A 15,807-nucleotide genomic window follows, 5' to 3' on the forward strand; every position below is an offset into this window, starting at 1 on the left:
AGTCAGCTATGACCAGTGGGGCTGGGTCGCACAGAACAGACCTGGCTGCCATGTCTACACCCCTGTAGACGGAGGGAGAAGTTTCTGAGAATGGTGAGTGGTGACGTTTGCTGACCCTGGACTCAGACAGCTGAATTCTGTTTTCAGATCCGCCATTAACATCTATGTGCCTCAGTTTCCTAATCTGTAAAAAGGGGATCACATAGCATTGTTGTGGGTGTTAATAATAATAATAACTGTTAATAATACTGTATGTAAAGTGCTTAGCACAGTGGGCAGCATGTAGAAAGGACTCGGGAAACAGAGTAATAATGAGAAGTGAATGCTTCCGTCATTGTTCTGAGAAACAATACAGGTCTATATCCAGTATTGTAGGTACACAAGGAAAATACACGTGCTAAGTAACAAAGCATGTATTTAGTGAGAAGACCCACAAACAAAAAGATGAACAGAGAGTATGTTTGAATGGTGGCCTGGGGAGAGGGGGATGGAGGGGGGAGAGGTGATAAAAAGAAGCAAATAAACAATGGGGGAGGGAGCTTTGCTTCAGGCCCACAATGCAAAAGGCAACTAACAGAGCTAGGCGCCGGGATTTGGGATCAGGGCTTAGGAGCAATCTGGAGAGAATCAGCCAACACACCTGTAAAGTGGGAGCTGGGAACCTGACTCCCTGGGGCTGTGTAGGGTAACTATCCACTGGGCTCTGGGCCTGTTCCAGTTTCAAAACTGAAAATCCCACATTCCGGGGACCACTCTCAGTCCAGAACAAACTCGGGAGAAGTACAACCGCCAAAATGGGCCACCGGATATGCCTCTGGATCTGCAGGATTCCCAACCACCGATATTCTGTATGTGAACAGGGCAGAGGGAGCTCCCTGCTTCCCACATTGAGCAGTCATCATGACATCTGCTGTGAAGTTTCATCCTTCTGGGTCTTTCCATCGTGTAGAACACAGGCCTGCCTTGCTTATCCCAGGTGGATGATGCCTTGAGCTTGCCAGCTCACCTACAGAGAGCTCTCAAGCCAACCCTGTCCCCTCTCTTTGTTTTTCCATCTAGAAAATGGGCATAATAATCCTACCTGGCTACAAGGTCAAATGAAAACACATGTGAACAGGCTTTGATTTAAAGTGTATATTCTGGGGAATTCCCTGGAGGTCCAGTGGTTAGGTCTCGAAGCTTTCACTGCCGTGGCCTGGGTTCAATCCCTGGTCCAGGAACTAAGATCCTGCAAGTCACGTGGTCAAAAAGTTTTTTTTTTAAAGTTTATATTCTAGGCTTCCCAGGTGGCGCAGTGGTTGAGAATCCACCTGCCAATGCAGGGAACATGGGTTCGAGCCCTGGTCCGGGAAGATCCCACATGCCATGGAGCAACTAAGCCCATGTGCCACAACTACTGAGCCTGCAGTCTAGAGCCTGTGAGCCACAACTACTTAGCCTGCGTGCCACAACTACTGAAGCCCGCATGACTGGAGCCCGTGCTCCGCAACAAGAGAAACCACTGCAATGAGAAGCCCGTGCACCAAAACAGAGAGTAGCCCCTGCTCGCCGCAACTAGAGAAAGGCCACGCGCAGCAATGACCCAACGCAGCCAAAAATAAATAAAATAAAATAAATTTATTTTTTAAAAAAGTTTATATTCTGTATGAAAGCAAAGGATTTCGTATTAGAATAAACTTCTCCACTGTGTGGGGAAATTGTGGGGAGTGGGATACTTGGCCAGCAAGGGTGTGGTCTTTGTTGGCGTGACTCTGTGTTTCTGTTTTCTTTCAGGGCAGGAGCGTGTGACAGGGGTCTCTGTTGCCGGTGGAGGTGACCATGGCCTCCATGTTGCTCACCCGGCGGCTGGCCTTCAGCTTCCAGCACAACTACCGCCTGCTTGTGCCCGGTAAGCCCTGGGGAGGTCTCGGCAAGAACTGGCCCTAATGGGAGACACAATCCAGACTAGAGATTTTGGGTCTGAAAAAATACTTGGGGATAAAGGGATCCGCTGTCCCACCCACCCCCATAAAACTGTCCCCGTCGCCACCCCTCCCATCTCCACCATGTGCTCCTGTCCCCGGGTGGACAGCGTGGCAGTGGTCAGGGAGCTGATCCATCCTGGAGCCACTCTGCGGGCACGGAGGCGGTGGCCCCAGCAGCCAGAAGGGCCCAGCTGGCTGCATAGGGATTGTTGGAGAAAACACATAGCTGGGTTTACTGCCGAGAAACAAGAAAACTACAGAGGTCCTTGTAAAGCTTCAAGGGCACTGGATGGGAGGCCCCATCCCAGGCATGTCCACCCCACCCTCTCCCTCACCTCCACTCACCCTGCACCCAACCGGCCAACAGCACTGGCTCATTCTGCCGCCGTGGTCTCTCTCAGATGGTTCTATTTCTCTCTGCCTCGCTGAGTTCAGTGTAGCCAAGTGAGCACCCTGCCCGTGTGATGTCAGGAGACCTCCCTCCCTATAGTCTAATGAGGAAGGAAAGGGTGAATCCCATTTTACAGATGAGAAAACTGAGGCTCAGGGAAGCAAAATCACGCAGCCCCTTGAATGCAAGTCAGTCCGGCTCCAAACACTGGGTTCTCATCATCACTCCCCCACGTGCCTCCCAGAGGCTCTGGGAGAGGGAGGCTTGCAGTAGCCTCCTTTGGACACCAGCCCCTCCAGGCTGTCCCCAGTTTTCAGAGCCCCGTGCTTGTTGTCACAATGTCTCCTTCTTATTGTCAGTCCTGTCTGCCTTCTGAAGACAAATTGTTGGCCGAGGCCTTGGTTTGCATGTTGAATGTTGCAGGTGTTTATATCCTGAGTAGAATAAAAAGAAGGAATGTTCTCTCCTCTCCCACAGGTTTTATTTTTAAATAAACATTTTCTTTTGGAATATTTTAGGTATGCAGAGAAATTGCAGAGACAGTACAAAGAGATCCCATATGCTCCTCACTCAGTTTTCCCCAGTGTTAGCATCTTACATCACTAGGATGCATTTGTCACAACTGAGGAACTGACCTTGGTACGTTGCTCTGAACCAAACTGAGACTCAGAGAGGTTATGTAACTTTCCCAGAGTCTCAGAGCCTGCCAGGGACTGAGCCAGGCTTTGAGCGGAGCCGGGTTGTCCCAGGACCCACACCCTTAACTACATATTAATTATCTATTGTCATATAACAAATACCTGTAAACGTAACAGGTTAAAATAATGCATGTTTATTATCTCACAGTTTCTGTGGATTACGAATCCAGGGTGGCTTGGCTGGATGCTCTGGGTCCAGGTCTCTCATGAGGCACAGTTGAGCTGGTACCAGGGCTGCGGTCCTGTGTGAAGGTTCACCGGGGGAGCCGGGGATCCACTCTCAAGCTCACTCACGTGGCTGTGGCTGGATTCAGTGCCACGTGGAAGTCTTCATGCAGCCGCTCACAACACGGCAGCTGCTTCCTCAGCGTGAGGAAGAGAAGAGGGTGCCCCAGTGGGGAGCCGCAGGCTGCTACCACCCTCACTGTGTTCAGATGCTTCCGTGCAGTGCCTCCACCCACTGGATCACTGCAAAGCCATTAAACATGCTGATAGTTCATGGCCTGAGACAGTGTTCCCAATGGCATCATGCAAAGCGTTTATCATCTTATATCAGCAAGTAGAGCACAGAGACCGGGAGACCAGACAGCAGAATGGTTCTCTCTGGGTGGTGAAATTAGACATGTTTGTTTTTTCATTGTTGCTTACTGATATTTTCCTTGTTAAGAGTAAGTGGGGTGGACAGTTGAGGGGAGGGATAAGGTATTTTGTTTTGTTTTTAAACAAAAGCAAACAACTCCAGTTGAACGTGACCTTGATTTTGGCCAGGCTCACATACAGAACCCTTGCTATTTGGGAAAATGACATTCATTTATTACTCTCAGTAGAAGACTAAGAGGACGTTCAAAACATTGGATGGCTGCTTTTACAGTTTAGAGTTAAAAAATGACTCTGTGGGGCTTCCCTGGTGACGCAGTGGTTGAGAGTCTGCCTGCCAATGCAGGGGACATGGGTTCGAGCCCTGGTCTGGGAAGATCCCACATGCCGCGGAGCAACGGGGCCCGTGAGCCACAACTACTGAGCCTGCGCGTCTGGAGCCTGTGCTCCGCAACAAGAGAGCCCGCAACAGTGAGAGGCCTGCGCACCGCGATGAAGAGTGGCCCCCGCTCACCGCAACTAGAGAAAGCCCTCGCACAGAAACGAAGACCCAACACAGCCAAAACTAAATAAAATAAATTGATTAATTTAAAAAAAAATGACTCTGTGGATTGGCATGGCCACAGAGGGCTGGGCGGGATTTACCCACTATGCCTGGTCTTGTGTGTCAGGGCACACCCCTGCCTTCTGGGCGTGCTGCTTTATTCATGAATGAAAATGCTGGATCATTCAATATTAATTCAGACATTTTTTGGCTTCCTTGTACTTTTGATAGTAATTTGCCTCTGGGGAAGTGAGTCGTTTTGCTGCAAACGTTTCATTTGAAAGACCCACACTAGATGAAATGGAAGATACATGAGTTACATTCACAGTATCCGGGAAAGGAGAGGTCCAGCGGACAAATTTCCAGCTTAGCCACTCAACAGATGTGTGACTTTGGGCAAATTAATTGACCTTTCTGAGCTTTAGTGTCTTCTTTAACATGAGAATCATAATAACGTTTACCACCTAGGGGGTTGTGAGCATTACATGCGGTAATCCATGTAAATTGCTCAGAATAATGCCTGGTATGTTCACCATTAGTGCTCAGTAAATGGACATCTACTCATGCAACTTGGTATAAGGGATCCCAGAAAAGGCTTCCTTGACAATTTAAATCTTGTTCTTTTTTTTGTGGTTTATGTCATTATATATCATCAAGAGAAAATTTGTCGTATTGGTATTTGGTTATTTTCCTCTACAAAAAATCAAAATTGAGATATAGTAGGAAAAGCACAAGTATTCTGGATTCAGATTCTGGCCTTGCAACTCACTAGCTGTGTGACCTCAGGAAAGTTGCTTAACCTCTCTGATCTTCATCTGTAAAATGGGGACAACATCATCTCACAAAAAGGTTGTGGATTAATTAAAACAAGAGGTGAGCGTTTGCCTAGGTAGGGCCTGCATAGCACAAAGTAGGGACTGAATCTGTGTTAGCGTCCCCATCTTCCTTTTTCCGATAGCACAGTTGCCAAAAAACTCACCAGACTCTGATTTTCAGGATTTCTGCCCAGAAGTTTTGGCCCTCTTCCATCCACACCCACAAAGACTTGGTACATGGTAGGAACCAGTGCAGTTCTTGACCCATACCCATCTGCCTTGCACCTGGCCATGGCCTCCCTGCCTCATGCCCCATTGATCTCTGCTCCCAGTGGAAGGATCCTCCCCCTCTAGCCACTGCCTCTCCTAGCTCCTACCCCGACCCCACCTCCCAGTCCTGTTTACTCATGGCCTTGACAACCTCATAACTGTGACTCCACATGACCCCACACGCTCCCTGTCGTCAGGATCCTTTCAGCTGCAGGTCCCACCGCTAACTCCCTCCATTCCTGGTATTCCCGCTTTCCAACCCCCAAGAAGTCTGATTCCTACAATGTGATGTCAAGACATTTTCTGGAGAAAGGAAGGGAGGACTTGTGTATCCTCATGAGAGGACAATTTACTACTTACAAATTTTTCACTTTCCCCCTTTGCTGGAGACAAAGCAAGACTAGCACTGGTTAAGAGCTCTTTTTATCCAAATAGGCATCCCTGTTGAATGCAGGTCTAGTTGGACTCAGTGTTGACCAGTAACCCTGAGCTCTGGAAGAGAGAAAGAGTTTACAGTTTTCTTAAAAGTCATCAGTGTGTTCCATGACCTTTAACTCTCTGCTAATGGAATAAATGGGAATTCCCTTTTCACTGTAAGATCAAACAAAAGATAATAAAAGCTGGTACCTTCATGCCTCAAAATAAGGGTAGTGTTGGATTTTAACTGGATTTTACGTTCAAAGGGCTACACTTTATTGCATAATTAATTCAGAAACCTTCTTTGATATTCAAAGCAATTATGAAAAATTAAGAATGAATTTAAATATGTTTTCTAATGTGGCTTTTTATAGTTTGGCAAGTTGTGTGTGTGTGTGTGTGTGTGTGTGAGACACAGAGGGAGAGAGAAAACAGAGAGAGATGCTAGCATGTTTTACTGTTAGTTTCCTTTCCTATGTAATGCAAACAATAACAACCTACCCCTCAGGGTTGTGGAAAGATAAAATAAGATCACACATATGATTTATATGAAGCATCTAGAGATTCCCTAGTTTGATGCAAGTATGGCAACCCATGTAAGAGGAACTCGCATTTTCCAACCACCAAATATGTGCCAGGAAGATAAAAGATGAACAGGGACATTCAAAGGATTTCTAGGGGTTACTGATTATAAATCATTACACACTTGGATTCCGCACAGCGGTCTTTTGCTTAGGGGTCAGTGAGACTTGGGACTGAAACTACCCTTCATTTCAGCAAGATGCTGAGCTAAAAAGCCCTGTGAGGTTAGCCTGGGAACTCAAGTTTATTTAACCCTCTACAAGTTTATTACTATGCAAAAAATGTGAAATCAGTTTCAAGCAAATGACTTGTGCCCCAAATATTTTTTAACCAAAAAATTCTATAAATGAGGACCACCTGAATTTAGACATTTGATTATTCTCTCCTGGATGATTTTTGATTGATGCAACTAGGGGCACAGCTCCCAGGTGGGTGCTACTGGCATCTAGTGGGTGGAGGCCAGGGAGGCCGCTATACACCCTACAGCGCCCGGGGCAGCTCCCACAGCAGAGAACGACACAGCCCACAACGTCAATAGGCCCGAGGCTGAGAAACTCAGGTCTATATATACATATGGATATAGATTAAATTTTTTACAAAATTTGGATAATTTTTATTATGGATACATAATATTCCCAGTATTCCGCTGTCTGTGAAATGGTAGAATATGGCATATTCTATTCAGCAACTCTCCATTGTTGGACATTTAGGTTGTTTCCTCTTTGCTGTTGTTAGAAACAATACTATGACAAATATTTTTTGTGTGTTTTTGGTTTTTTTCTTTTTTCTTTTGGCCTCCCTGTGCTGTATGCGGGATCTTAGTTCCTCGACCAGGGATCAAACCCATGCCCCATGCAGTGGAAGCACGGAGTATTAACCACTGGACCGCCATGGAAGTCCCAATATTTTTAACCGATATCTTTGTGCACTGGTCCCGTTATTTTCTTGGGATGAATCCTAAAAACTGAGATTGCTCACTCAAAAGGAATAGGAAGCCGGCATCAGCTTATCTTCACGCCAGCAGGACGTGAGCATGCTGCTTGCTTACAGCTTCACTGGCTCCGGGCTTTCCCATTTCTTTAAGTCCTCAGGGTTCCTGTGGTGCCCACGTGGCCACACTCAGAGTTCTGGGGCAGTCTGGCGGGGATGGGGCTGAGGTCCTGGCACTGCCTCTGTTAGGGACATTGGGTGTTATAAGGGCAGGAGTCTCACATCTGCTGTCCCCAGGGGTTCTCACCATCTTTGTTTACCGCAGGATCCAGACACATCAGTCAGGCCGCAGCCAAAGTCGACATTGAATTTGATTATGATGGGCCTTTGATGAAGACGGAAGTCCCAGGGCCTAGATCTCTGGTGAGTTGAGCACAGCTGAATGGTGTGTTTCAGAAAAGAGCAAAAAGTGTCCATGGGGCAAGAACACAGCCAAGCTGAGGGCCCCGTATCCTTAGCTGCTTTCAGAGAGTTCACCATTAGAGATCCAGAACCTTAAACCAAGCCATTCCTTCATAAGAAGCCAAAGAAGTCTTCTCAGAGGAGATGTATCAGTTGTCTATTGCCACAATAATGCTGTGTAACAAACAATCACAAAACCTCAGCAGCATACAAGTTGCTCATGCATCCAGGGTTAACTGGCCGTTGGGTAGGCAGCTCTCTTGGGCTCATCTACATGCCTGAGGGATGATTGGCTAGGCTTGTCTTGGGTCACTGTGGTGACTTGGTTCTGCTTTGTGCATCTCTCATGCTCCAGCCAGCCAGGCTGAGCTTGCTCTCACAGTGATGGAAGAGGAGAACTTGCTATAGGTCTCTTGAGCTAGGCTCCACACTGGCCCACCATCATTTCCACTTCATTCTGTTGGCCAAAGCAAGTTACATGGCTTGCTTTGAGTCCAGAGTCAGGGGCTGGGGCAGAGCATTCCAACAACAGTGAAGGAACATGACAATGTGATATGGCACAGGGCATGTATAGCACATGCCCCCCTGAGCTTGATCTTAAAGGGCCACAAGGAGGAATTGGATGAAGGAGTGCATTCTGTTCTAGGCAAGGGGAATGGTGTACAGAGAAGCCCTCACGGTGACAGTACATGGTGTATGAGAGACATTGGGTAGCTCTGAATCCCTGGAATTGATGTTAGCCTGTGAGATGGAAGAGACACAGATGAGTGAGGGATGTTGCAGCTTCTCCTCAAAGAAGCTACAAACCTGCATACAACACACTTTGGAAGGCTGGTTAACTTTGATTCTGTGTTGTAATGTGCAATACTGTTTCTAATGTTTGCACCTAAAAAATAATAGTGTAAACCTTTTTAATACAAATTTATTTTCTTTGCATATTTTGCAGATTTTATCCACAGTGTCTTTTTTTTTAAAAGTCAAAAGCTGTCTCTTTTGTCATTGAAACTATTTAATAAATCCAGAAATCTTTGTACCGATATAAATGATTGTAGTTATTTTGCGTAGTCTTTTGCTGACAAAAGAAGACTTTTTTCATGCATATTTCTATTGGGGAGGGGTGGATTTTAATTTAATAATAGTAAAATACTTGGAATAAATTTCATATTCTTGTCATGAATATTATTTTGTATTTTTACGTGGAAATACATAGTTTTATGACACTAATTGCTAAAGTTTACTTTATGTTGACTTGTTTTTAAAGAAGAAATCCTTGTAATAGTAAAGCCACTAGTTTGTAATTCCCAGTTTCTATGTGTAATTGTACAAGTGGGGTGTTCAGATTATAATTATAAATGGTTCTTTGATGGGCAAATTTCTATTTTCAGTTAATTTTGTTTTCCTAATGGGGTGTTGAAGCCTTTTTTACCCCTAAATAAAAAGAGAGCCCATGCTTTTCTGGACATTAGGTAAACATCTTCAGCTTAAATTTTTGTTAAATAGTTTATTTGACTGTTATCTTTGAAGTGTCTAAACCTCCAGCCTGTCTGTTGTACTGGTAATTTAACTGGCAGGAATTGTTTCCTGCCAACTAATTCTATTAAGCAATTTAAAAATATTTATAATATTGGGAAAACATGAAAGATTTTAAGCTGCTCTGGCAAGCATGTGTCCGTGCTATAATGCTTTTCTCTTCTCTCCTGCAGGAGTTAATGAAACAGCTGAATGTAATTCAGGTGAGCAGGAATGAAATAACAATCCTTCCATTGCTTCTTTGTTACAATTTAGCCAAAGGACACAAACACTTAATCTGTGCTGGCTCTTTTTTAAAAAACATGCAGCTGACTTTTGATCTAAACATTTTTTTCTAATTTCCCTTGTGATTTCTTCTCTGACTCATTGGTTATTTATGTGTTGTGTAATTTCCACATTTTGGTGAACTTCCCAAACTTCTTTCTTTCTTTTTTTTTAAAATTTTATGTACTTATTTATTTATGGATGCACTGGGTCTTCGTTGCTGTGCACGGGCTTTAGTTGCAGCGAGCGGGGTCTATGCATCTTTGCGGTACGCAGGCTTCTCATTGCAGTGGCTTCTCTTGTTGCAGAGCATGGGCTCTAGGCGCGCGGGCTTCAGTAGTTGTGGCATGCGGGCTCAGTAGTTGTGGCTCGCGGGCTCTAGAGCGCAGGCTCAGTAGTTGTGGCGCACAGGCTTAGTTTCTCTGCGGCATGTGGGATCTTCCCAGACCAGGGCTCGAACCCGTGTCTCCTGCATTGGCAGGCGGATTCTTAACCACTGCGCCACCGGGGAAGCCCCCCAAACTTCTTTCTGTTATCGATTTCTAATCTCATCTCATTCTATTGGGGTTGGAAGCTTATTTTGAGTGATTTCAATCCTTTGAAATTTATTGAGCCTTTTTTATGGCCTAGCATATCGTCTATTCTGGAAAATGTTCCACATGCACTCGAGAGGGACGTGTACCCTACTGTTGTTGGGTGGGGTGTTCCATGCATGTTTATGAGATCTATTAATCTAGAGTGTATTCACGTTAATCTTCTGCCTATTTGTTCAATCCATTGTTGAAAACCAGGTACTGAAGTCTCCAACTAGTTTTATAGAATTATTTTTCCCTTCAATTCCGTTGGGTTTTGCTTCATGTATTTTGAGGCTGTGTTATCAGGTGCTGCTTATATGTTTATAGTCGTCTTAGTGGATGGACCCTTTTGTCATCATAAAATGCCTCTCTTTACCTCTAGGAACATTTTGTTTGTTTTACAGTCAATTTTGTCTGATATTAGTAGACACCATTGCATCTTTCTTATGATTGCTGTGAGAATCATATATCTTTTCCCATATTTTTACTTTCAGCCTAATTTGTATTCTTGAATCTAAAGTATGTCTCATGTAGACAGCATATAACTGAATCTTTTTATCCAGTCTGAAGGTTTCTGATTTTTTTTTTATTGAATTGTTTAATCCATGCACAGTTAATGTTATTATTGGTGTAGTTGTATTTACAGCTTCCATTTTATTTTTTGTTCTCTCTCTGTCTCATGTCTTTTTTGTTCCTCTCTTCATTTTCTACTAATTTTTTGTACATAAAGTGAATATCTTCTAGTGTACCATTTTCATTTCTTTCATAATCACTATATATTTTTTAGTTTTCTTAGGCCCTAAGACTTACTATATACATTTTAGCTTTTCAGAATCTTCTTCAGATTTATATCTCAGTCTTTTTTGTTGTGGTATATAAAACACATACAGAAAAAAATCATAAAATACAAATCCATAGCCTAATAAACAATTATAAGGCAAATCACCCATGTAATTACCAGCAGGGCAAAAAATCCAACACTGCCAGCACCCACAGATACCGTCCATGTGTCCATAAATGGGCAGGACATGGCTTACTTCATCAATTCAAGCTTAATCCTGAAAGACTGAGGATCTAAGGAACTGCAGTGAGCCTGATCCAGTCTCTCCTTTCCCCAAGAATGCAGAAGCTGTGCACTTTTTCTGCAATTACGAAGAGAGCCGAGGCAATTACCTGGTGGACGTGGATGGCAACCGGATGTTGGATCTTTATTCCCAGATCTCCTCTGTCCCCATAGGTAAGAGCTGGAAAATCAGTCCCTGAATGTAGCCTCTGTCTCTGTGTTAGTTGTGGCTCTCCAGACTTCAGCCGCTCCTTCCAAGATGTACATCCTTGTGCGCAGCCAGACACTTCCCTCAAGGGCAGAGAAAAGGAACAAGTCATTCGTAGAGCGTATATTACTAGGAACTTTACATGTCTTTTCTCATTTACTCCTCCCCAAAACCCTACAAGTATGGATCTGGGTATATATGCCCATTTTGTAGGTAGATGAGCAAAGCTTGGAGAGGAAGCATAGGTAGAATGTGAACCCATGTCCAATGTCAGCAGTCTTAGGATTCCTGGAAGAAGATCCTGAGGCAGGGATTTGGTGCAAGCGGTTAACTGAGGGAGAGCTCTTGGGAGAAAGGGCAGGGAGGGAGAGAGCAGAGGGCAGGGGGAAATTAAGAAGGATGAGGTCTCAGCCAGAGACCAGCCACAGCCTGATTCCACGGGGGGATCTGAAGCATGCATTGCACCCCAGAGTCCGTCCCAGGCCAAGGCAAAGAGGCTGGCCTTTTGGTACCCCTGGGCCAGTCGGTTCTTGCCCATCAGCTGCCAGAGGGAAGGACTTGTGTCATCTCTCGGGCGATCCTTGCCATCAGCTGCCAGAAGGAAGGACTTGTGTCATCTCTCGGGCGAAGCGGCTTCCATTCACCAGGGGCAATTTTCCAGAGAAGGAGGCCGCTGGAGCCATTAGCAGCACTGCCCCCCCGCCAACACACACACACAGAGCAGCTGGGAGAGGGGTGGCTTGCCCAGGAAAGGTGACCTGGAGGGGCACCAGTGGCCTCTGCCTCACCAGGCTCACCTCCTGGCCATCCAGAGCAAGGCTGTGCTGCCGCAGGAGGGCATGGCAGACGGGGCAGACGGGGCAGACTGGGCTGATTGGCACATGCAGGTGGCTGCTGTTTGTAGCTTGGATGGCCGATGTTTCTTGGGTCGATGGATTACCCGCGGCATCCACTGGTTTGTAGGCTGAGCGTCAGATGAAGCCTGTCCCTTAGTGGACGATGCCAGAACACCCTGGGCTCCCCATCAGCAGCTCCCCACCCCCCTCCAGGCCCCTGCACTCAGCCGCCTGGGGTCTTTCCCCTGAGACCCCCCTTTAGGTGTCCATGCCTCTTCTGCTTTACCCCTGCCCAGTCCCTCGAACCTATTTATTTCCCATTAAGATGAGATTCTATGGGAAAAGAATCTACGAAAAAAAAAAAAAAGGGAATGGATATATGTGTATGTATAACTGATTCACTTTGCTGGACACCTGAAACTAACACAACATTGTAAATCAACTCTACTCCCATAGGGGACTTCCCTGGCGGTCCAATGGTTAAGATTCCGCGCTTCCACTGCAGGGGCGCGGGTTCGATCCCTGTTTGGGGAACTAAGATCCCATATGCCGCGCAGTGCGGCCAGAAAATTAAAAATAAAAATAAACAGAATCATACCAAAAAAAAAAAAAAAAGCTATACTCCAATAAACAGTTTTTAAAAAAATGAGATTTGGGGAATTCCCTGGCGGTCCAGTTGTTAGGACTCAGTGCTTTCACTGTGGAGGCCCAGGTTCGATTCTGCTTGGGGAACTAAGATCCTGCAAGCTGCACAGTGAGGCCAAATTAAAAAAAAAAAAAAAAAGATGAGATTCAACAGTTGGCAGCTGACTCATTGTTTGGGGGAAGTTCATCATTCAGAGATGCCTTGGCCTCTGAAGGCGATTTGGAGCCTAAGATTTACAAAACCCTCTCTCCATATCCTGTTGGCGTGAACGGGATAAGATCTCGAGTTTTCCTGGGACTGTGGGCCAGTCTCTTCCCGGCTAAGCTCGGCATCCTTCACACCACCCCCCACCACCACCCGGGGCTCCTTCTGCTTCAATGCCCAGCCAGCCAGCATCTCTATGGGGGGTGAGGGTCAGGCTGGCAGTAGCTGTTAAAAGACCAGAAGTTCTAAAAAATTCTCTCTCTGGCCACCTTTTTTCCCACATCTGTAGTCATTGAGATGATTTTTTTAAACTAATAATTATTGAGATATTACTGTCTGTCTGGAATAGTGCCTTCCATGTTATCTCATGTAATCCTTTAGACCGTCCTATACCATCGGGTCTTTTACTATCACTTCCAGTTTATTGATAGGGAGCCAGGTTTCAAGGGGTTGCAGGTTCCCCCAGCTGTCCAGGGAGCCCAGGATTTGAACCAATGACTCTGCCTCTCAAGCTGACTTCTGTAATAGCAGCCTCCCAGACAGCCGCCCCTGCCCTGCAGTGTGGGGGCCCATGGCATCAAGAGCCCAGGCGTAGGATTTCCTGATCAGAGGGCCGGCTGTGCTTTCATCTCTCCTTCTGAAGCCAATAGGAAATGCTGCATCTGTGGCTTAATTTGATTCCCTGAAACTGCCTTATCTACAGAGGCAGAAAAGTCATAAACATCCAGGCAGCGTGATAAAGAGTCAGAGCTGGAAGACCTCTAGCCAAAGGTCAGTTGGAAAAGCCCCACAGAGTGTTCCTTCCTTGAGTACTGAGCACTCCCCAGCCTTGGTCCCAGCGCAGCTGGGAGTGGGGCAGGGAGGGGTGGAGTGGAGAGGCAGAGGAAGAATGTTGATTGTTCTCTCCCTTGGTCCCCACATCACTGCCCCAATCCACGTTCCCTGCATCCAGCAGAGTGAAACCACAAGGCTTTTCAAATCTGTTCACTCTTTGATTCCATCAGGAGAGAGTCTCCCCTGGGTGATGCTGGGTCTTTAACGCCTGAATCTACACTTGTTAATCTCTTGTTATGGAGGAGATCAGGCCCCAGGTTCAGAGCCTTGGGCAGCTTTCTCACCCTAGTGATAGAAAGTGTCCATTCAAAAGTAAATCTTTTTTTTTTTTTGGCTTCTCTGCAAAGCTTGCGGGGATCTCAGTTCCCCGACCAGGGATCCAACCGAGCCATGGAAGCAAAACCCTGGAATCCTAACCATTAGGCCACGAGGGAGATCCCAAAGTAAATCTCTTTAAATTAAAAAGTTAATCGGTTTAAAGAAAATAGGTGCAAGGTATGCATGATAAAAAAAAAAAAATGTGATACTTGAAGACTGGGGGTTTTTCTCCAAAGTCTGCTTCCTGCTCCAAGAGTCACTGATGAGTCTTTTCTCATCTGTAACAGTTTTGAGTTCTAGCCTGTGTCACTGTATCTTCACATTGTTCCATCATTCAACCAATATCTATCGGGCTGAACACTTGGCGTCTGCCTTTGAGGGTCTTACATCTGGTCTCCTGACTTCTGTGCCTCCTACAAACTTGGCCTTCCTGCGGAAGTTGTTGCCAGGATTAGCAATAAAGAACAGAAAGCCCCCTGCACACAGTAGATGCTCAGTAAATGGCAGTAAAGGCTCTGCAGAGCCCAGGACATCTGGCTCCAGTGCTGTGTGGGCCTGTCTTACTCTTCCCTCCTCTATGATAAAAATCTCCCATTTTATCAGGCATCTACTATGTGCAAGAGACTTTGTGTTCATTATTGCTAATCCTGGCAACAACTGACCTGCTGTTGATGGACGTTAGGTTGCTTTCAAGCCTGCAGATGTTGGCGAGTCACCATGAAGACAGGTGTACACAGGTTTTTTGGTTTTTGTCTTTTTTTGCCACGCCACCTGCGGCATGTGGGATCTGAGTTCCTTGGCCAGGGATCAAACCCATATCCCCTGCAGCGGGAGCACAGAGTCTTAACCACTGGACCCCCAGGGAAGTCCCTACATGGGTTTTTATTCACGTGTAGGATAAATTCGTAGAAGAGCAATTTTGCGGAATCAAAGGGCATCCTCGGCCTTGTCGCGGGGTGGCAGGCCCAGGCCGGACATGAGCAAACGTGTGCAGGCAGCCTCCTTCCCTCCCCCAGTCCCTGACCGAATGCAAGTGGTGGACACCGGCAGGGAAGGCAAGGACCACGTTTGCAATTCGTCACGCAGGCCTGGGGAAGCCTCCCAACCCTGGTCCCGAGTTAGCTGTAACCTTCATTCACTGTCTGTCTAGTCCAGTGTGTCTCCCACCTGAACATCAGAGTCACCCAGAGAACTAGTGGAAGATTTGGGGGCCTCACCCTGAGTGATTCTGAGTCAGGGGAATCTGGGCTGGGCCCCAGGAATGGGCCTTTGTGTGTAAAGAGAGTTGCAGGGTTGGAAGGGAAGGGAGGGGGCAGGCAATGGGGGTAGGGGCATGGGACCCCCAGATCCGATGCTGGTCTCTGACCATATCTTCCTCTCCCCAGGTTACAACCATCCTGCTCTCATGAAACTCATCCAACAGCCTCAAAATGTGGTGAGTCCCCGGGTTATGCAGTGTTCACAGAGATTCAGAGGATCACTGGGGCAGCCTTTGGAAATAGTCCATCCATTCAGTCATCCCTTAAGTATTTATTGAGCACATACTATGCGCTAAGCTCTTGGAATGCCTTGGGTGAGCAAAAACACAACGCCCTGCTCCCATGGACGCAGCCAGTTAGCCACACACATAAGTAGAGAATTGCAAACATACTAAGTGCT

The 15,807-nt window shown here is 46.2% G+C and overlaps 2 protein-coding genes across 4 annotated transcripts in view; one reads left to right on the top strand and one right to left on the bottom strand.

Annotated features, from left to right (window-relative positions):
• Positions 1–15,807, top strand: part of ABAT (4-aminobutyrate aminotransferase) — an 89,403-nt gene that overhangs the window by 49,244 nt on the left and 24,352 nt on the right. For both annotated transcript variants that reach the window (XM_082359935.1, XM_082359936.1), the window contains exons 2-6: positions 1,774–1,888; positions 7,534–7,631; positions 9,374–9,403; positions 11,159–11,276; positions 15,534–15,583. In XM_082359935.1, coding sequence (XP_082216061.1) covers positions 1,819–1,888; positions 7,534–7,631; positions 9,374–9,403; positions 11,159–11,276; positions 15,534–15,583 — 366 coding nt within the window. In that variant the 5' untranslated portion in view covers positions 1,774–1,818. The remainder of the gene's footprint in view (positions 1–1,773; positions 1,889–7,533; positions 7,632–9,373; positions 9,404–11,158; positions 11,277–15,533; positions 15,584–15,807) is intronic.
• The window catches only part of TMEM186 (transmembrane protein 186), a 49,621-nt gene continuing 35,664 nt past the window's right edge, over positions 1,851–15,807 (bottom strand). Inside the window, exons 3-6 of one of the 2 annotated variants that reach the window (XR_014235623.1) lie at positions 11,213–11,393; positions 5,640–5,771; positions 2,310–3,521; positions 1,851–1,922 (exon numbers count right to left, since the gene is read on the bottom strand). The gene's annotated coding sequence lies outside the window, so the exon portion shown is untranslated. The remainder of the gene's footprint in view (positions 1,923–2,309; positions 3,522–5,639; positions 5,772–11,212; positions 11,394–15,807) is intronic. The other variant, XR_014235622.1, reaches the window with a different exon arrangement.

This window comes from Balaenoptera borealis, assembly GCF_965194805.1.
Source record: "Balaenoptera borealis genome assembly, chromosome: 16".
Classification (NCBI taxonomy): Eukaryota; Metazoa; Chordata; class Mammalia; order Artiodactyla; family Balaenopteridae; genus Balaenoptera; species Balaenoptera borealis.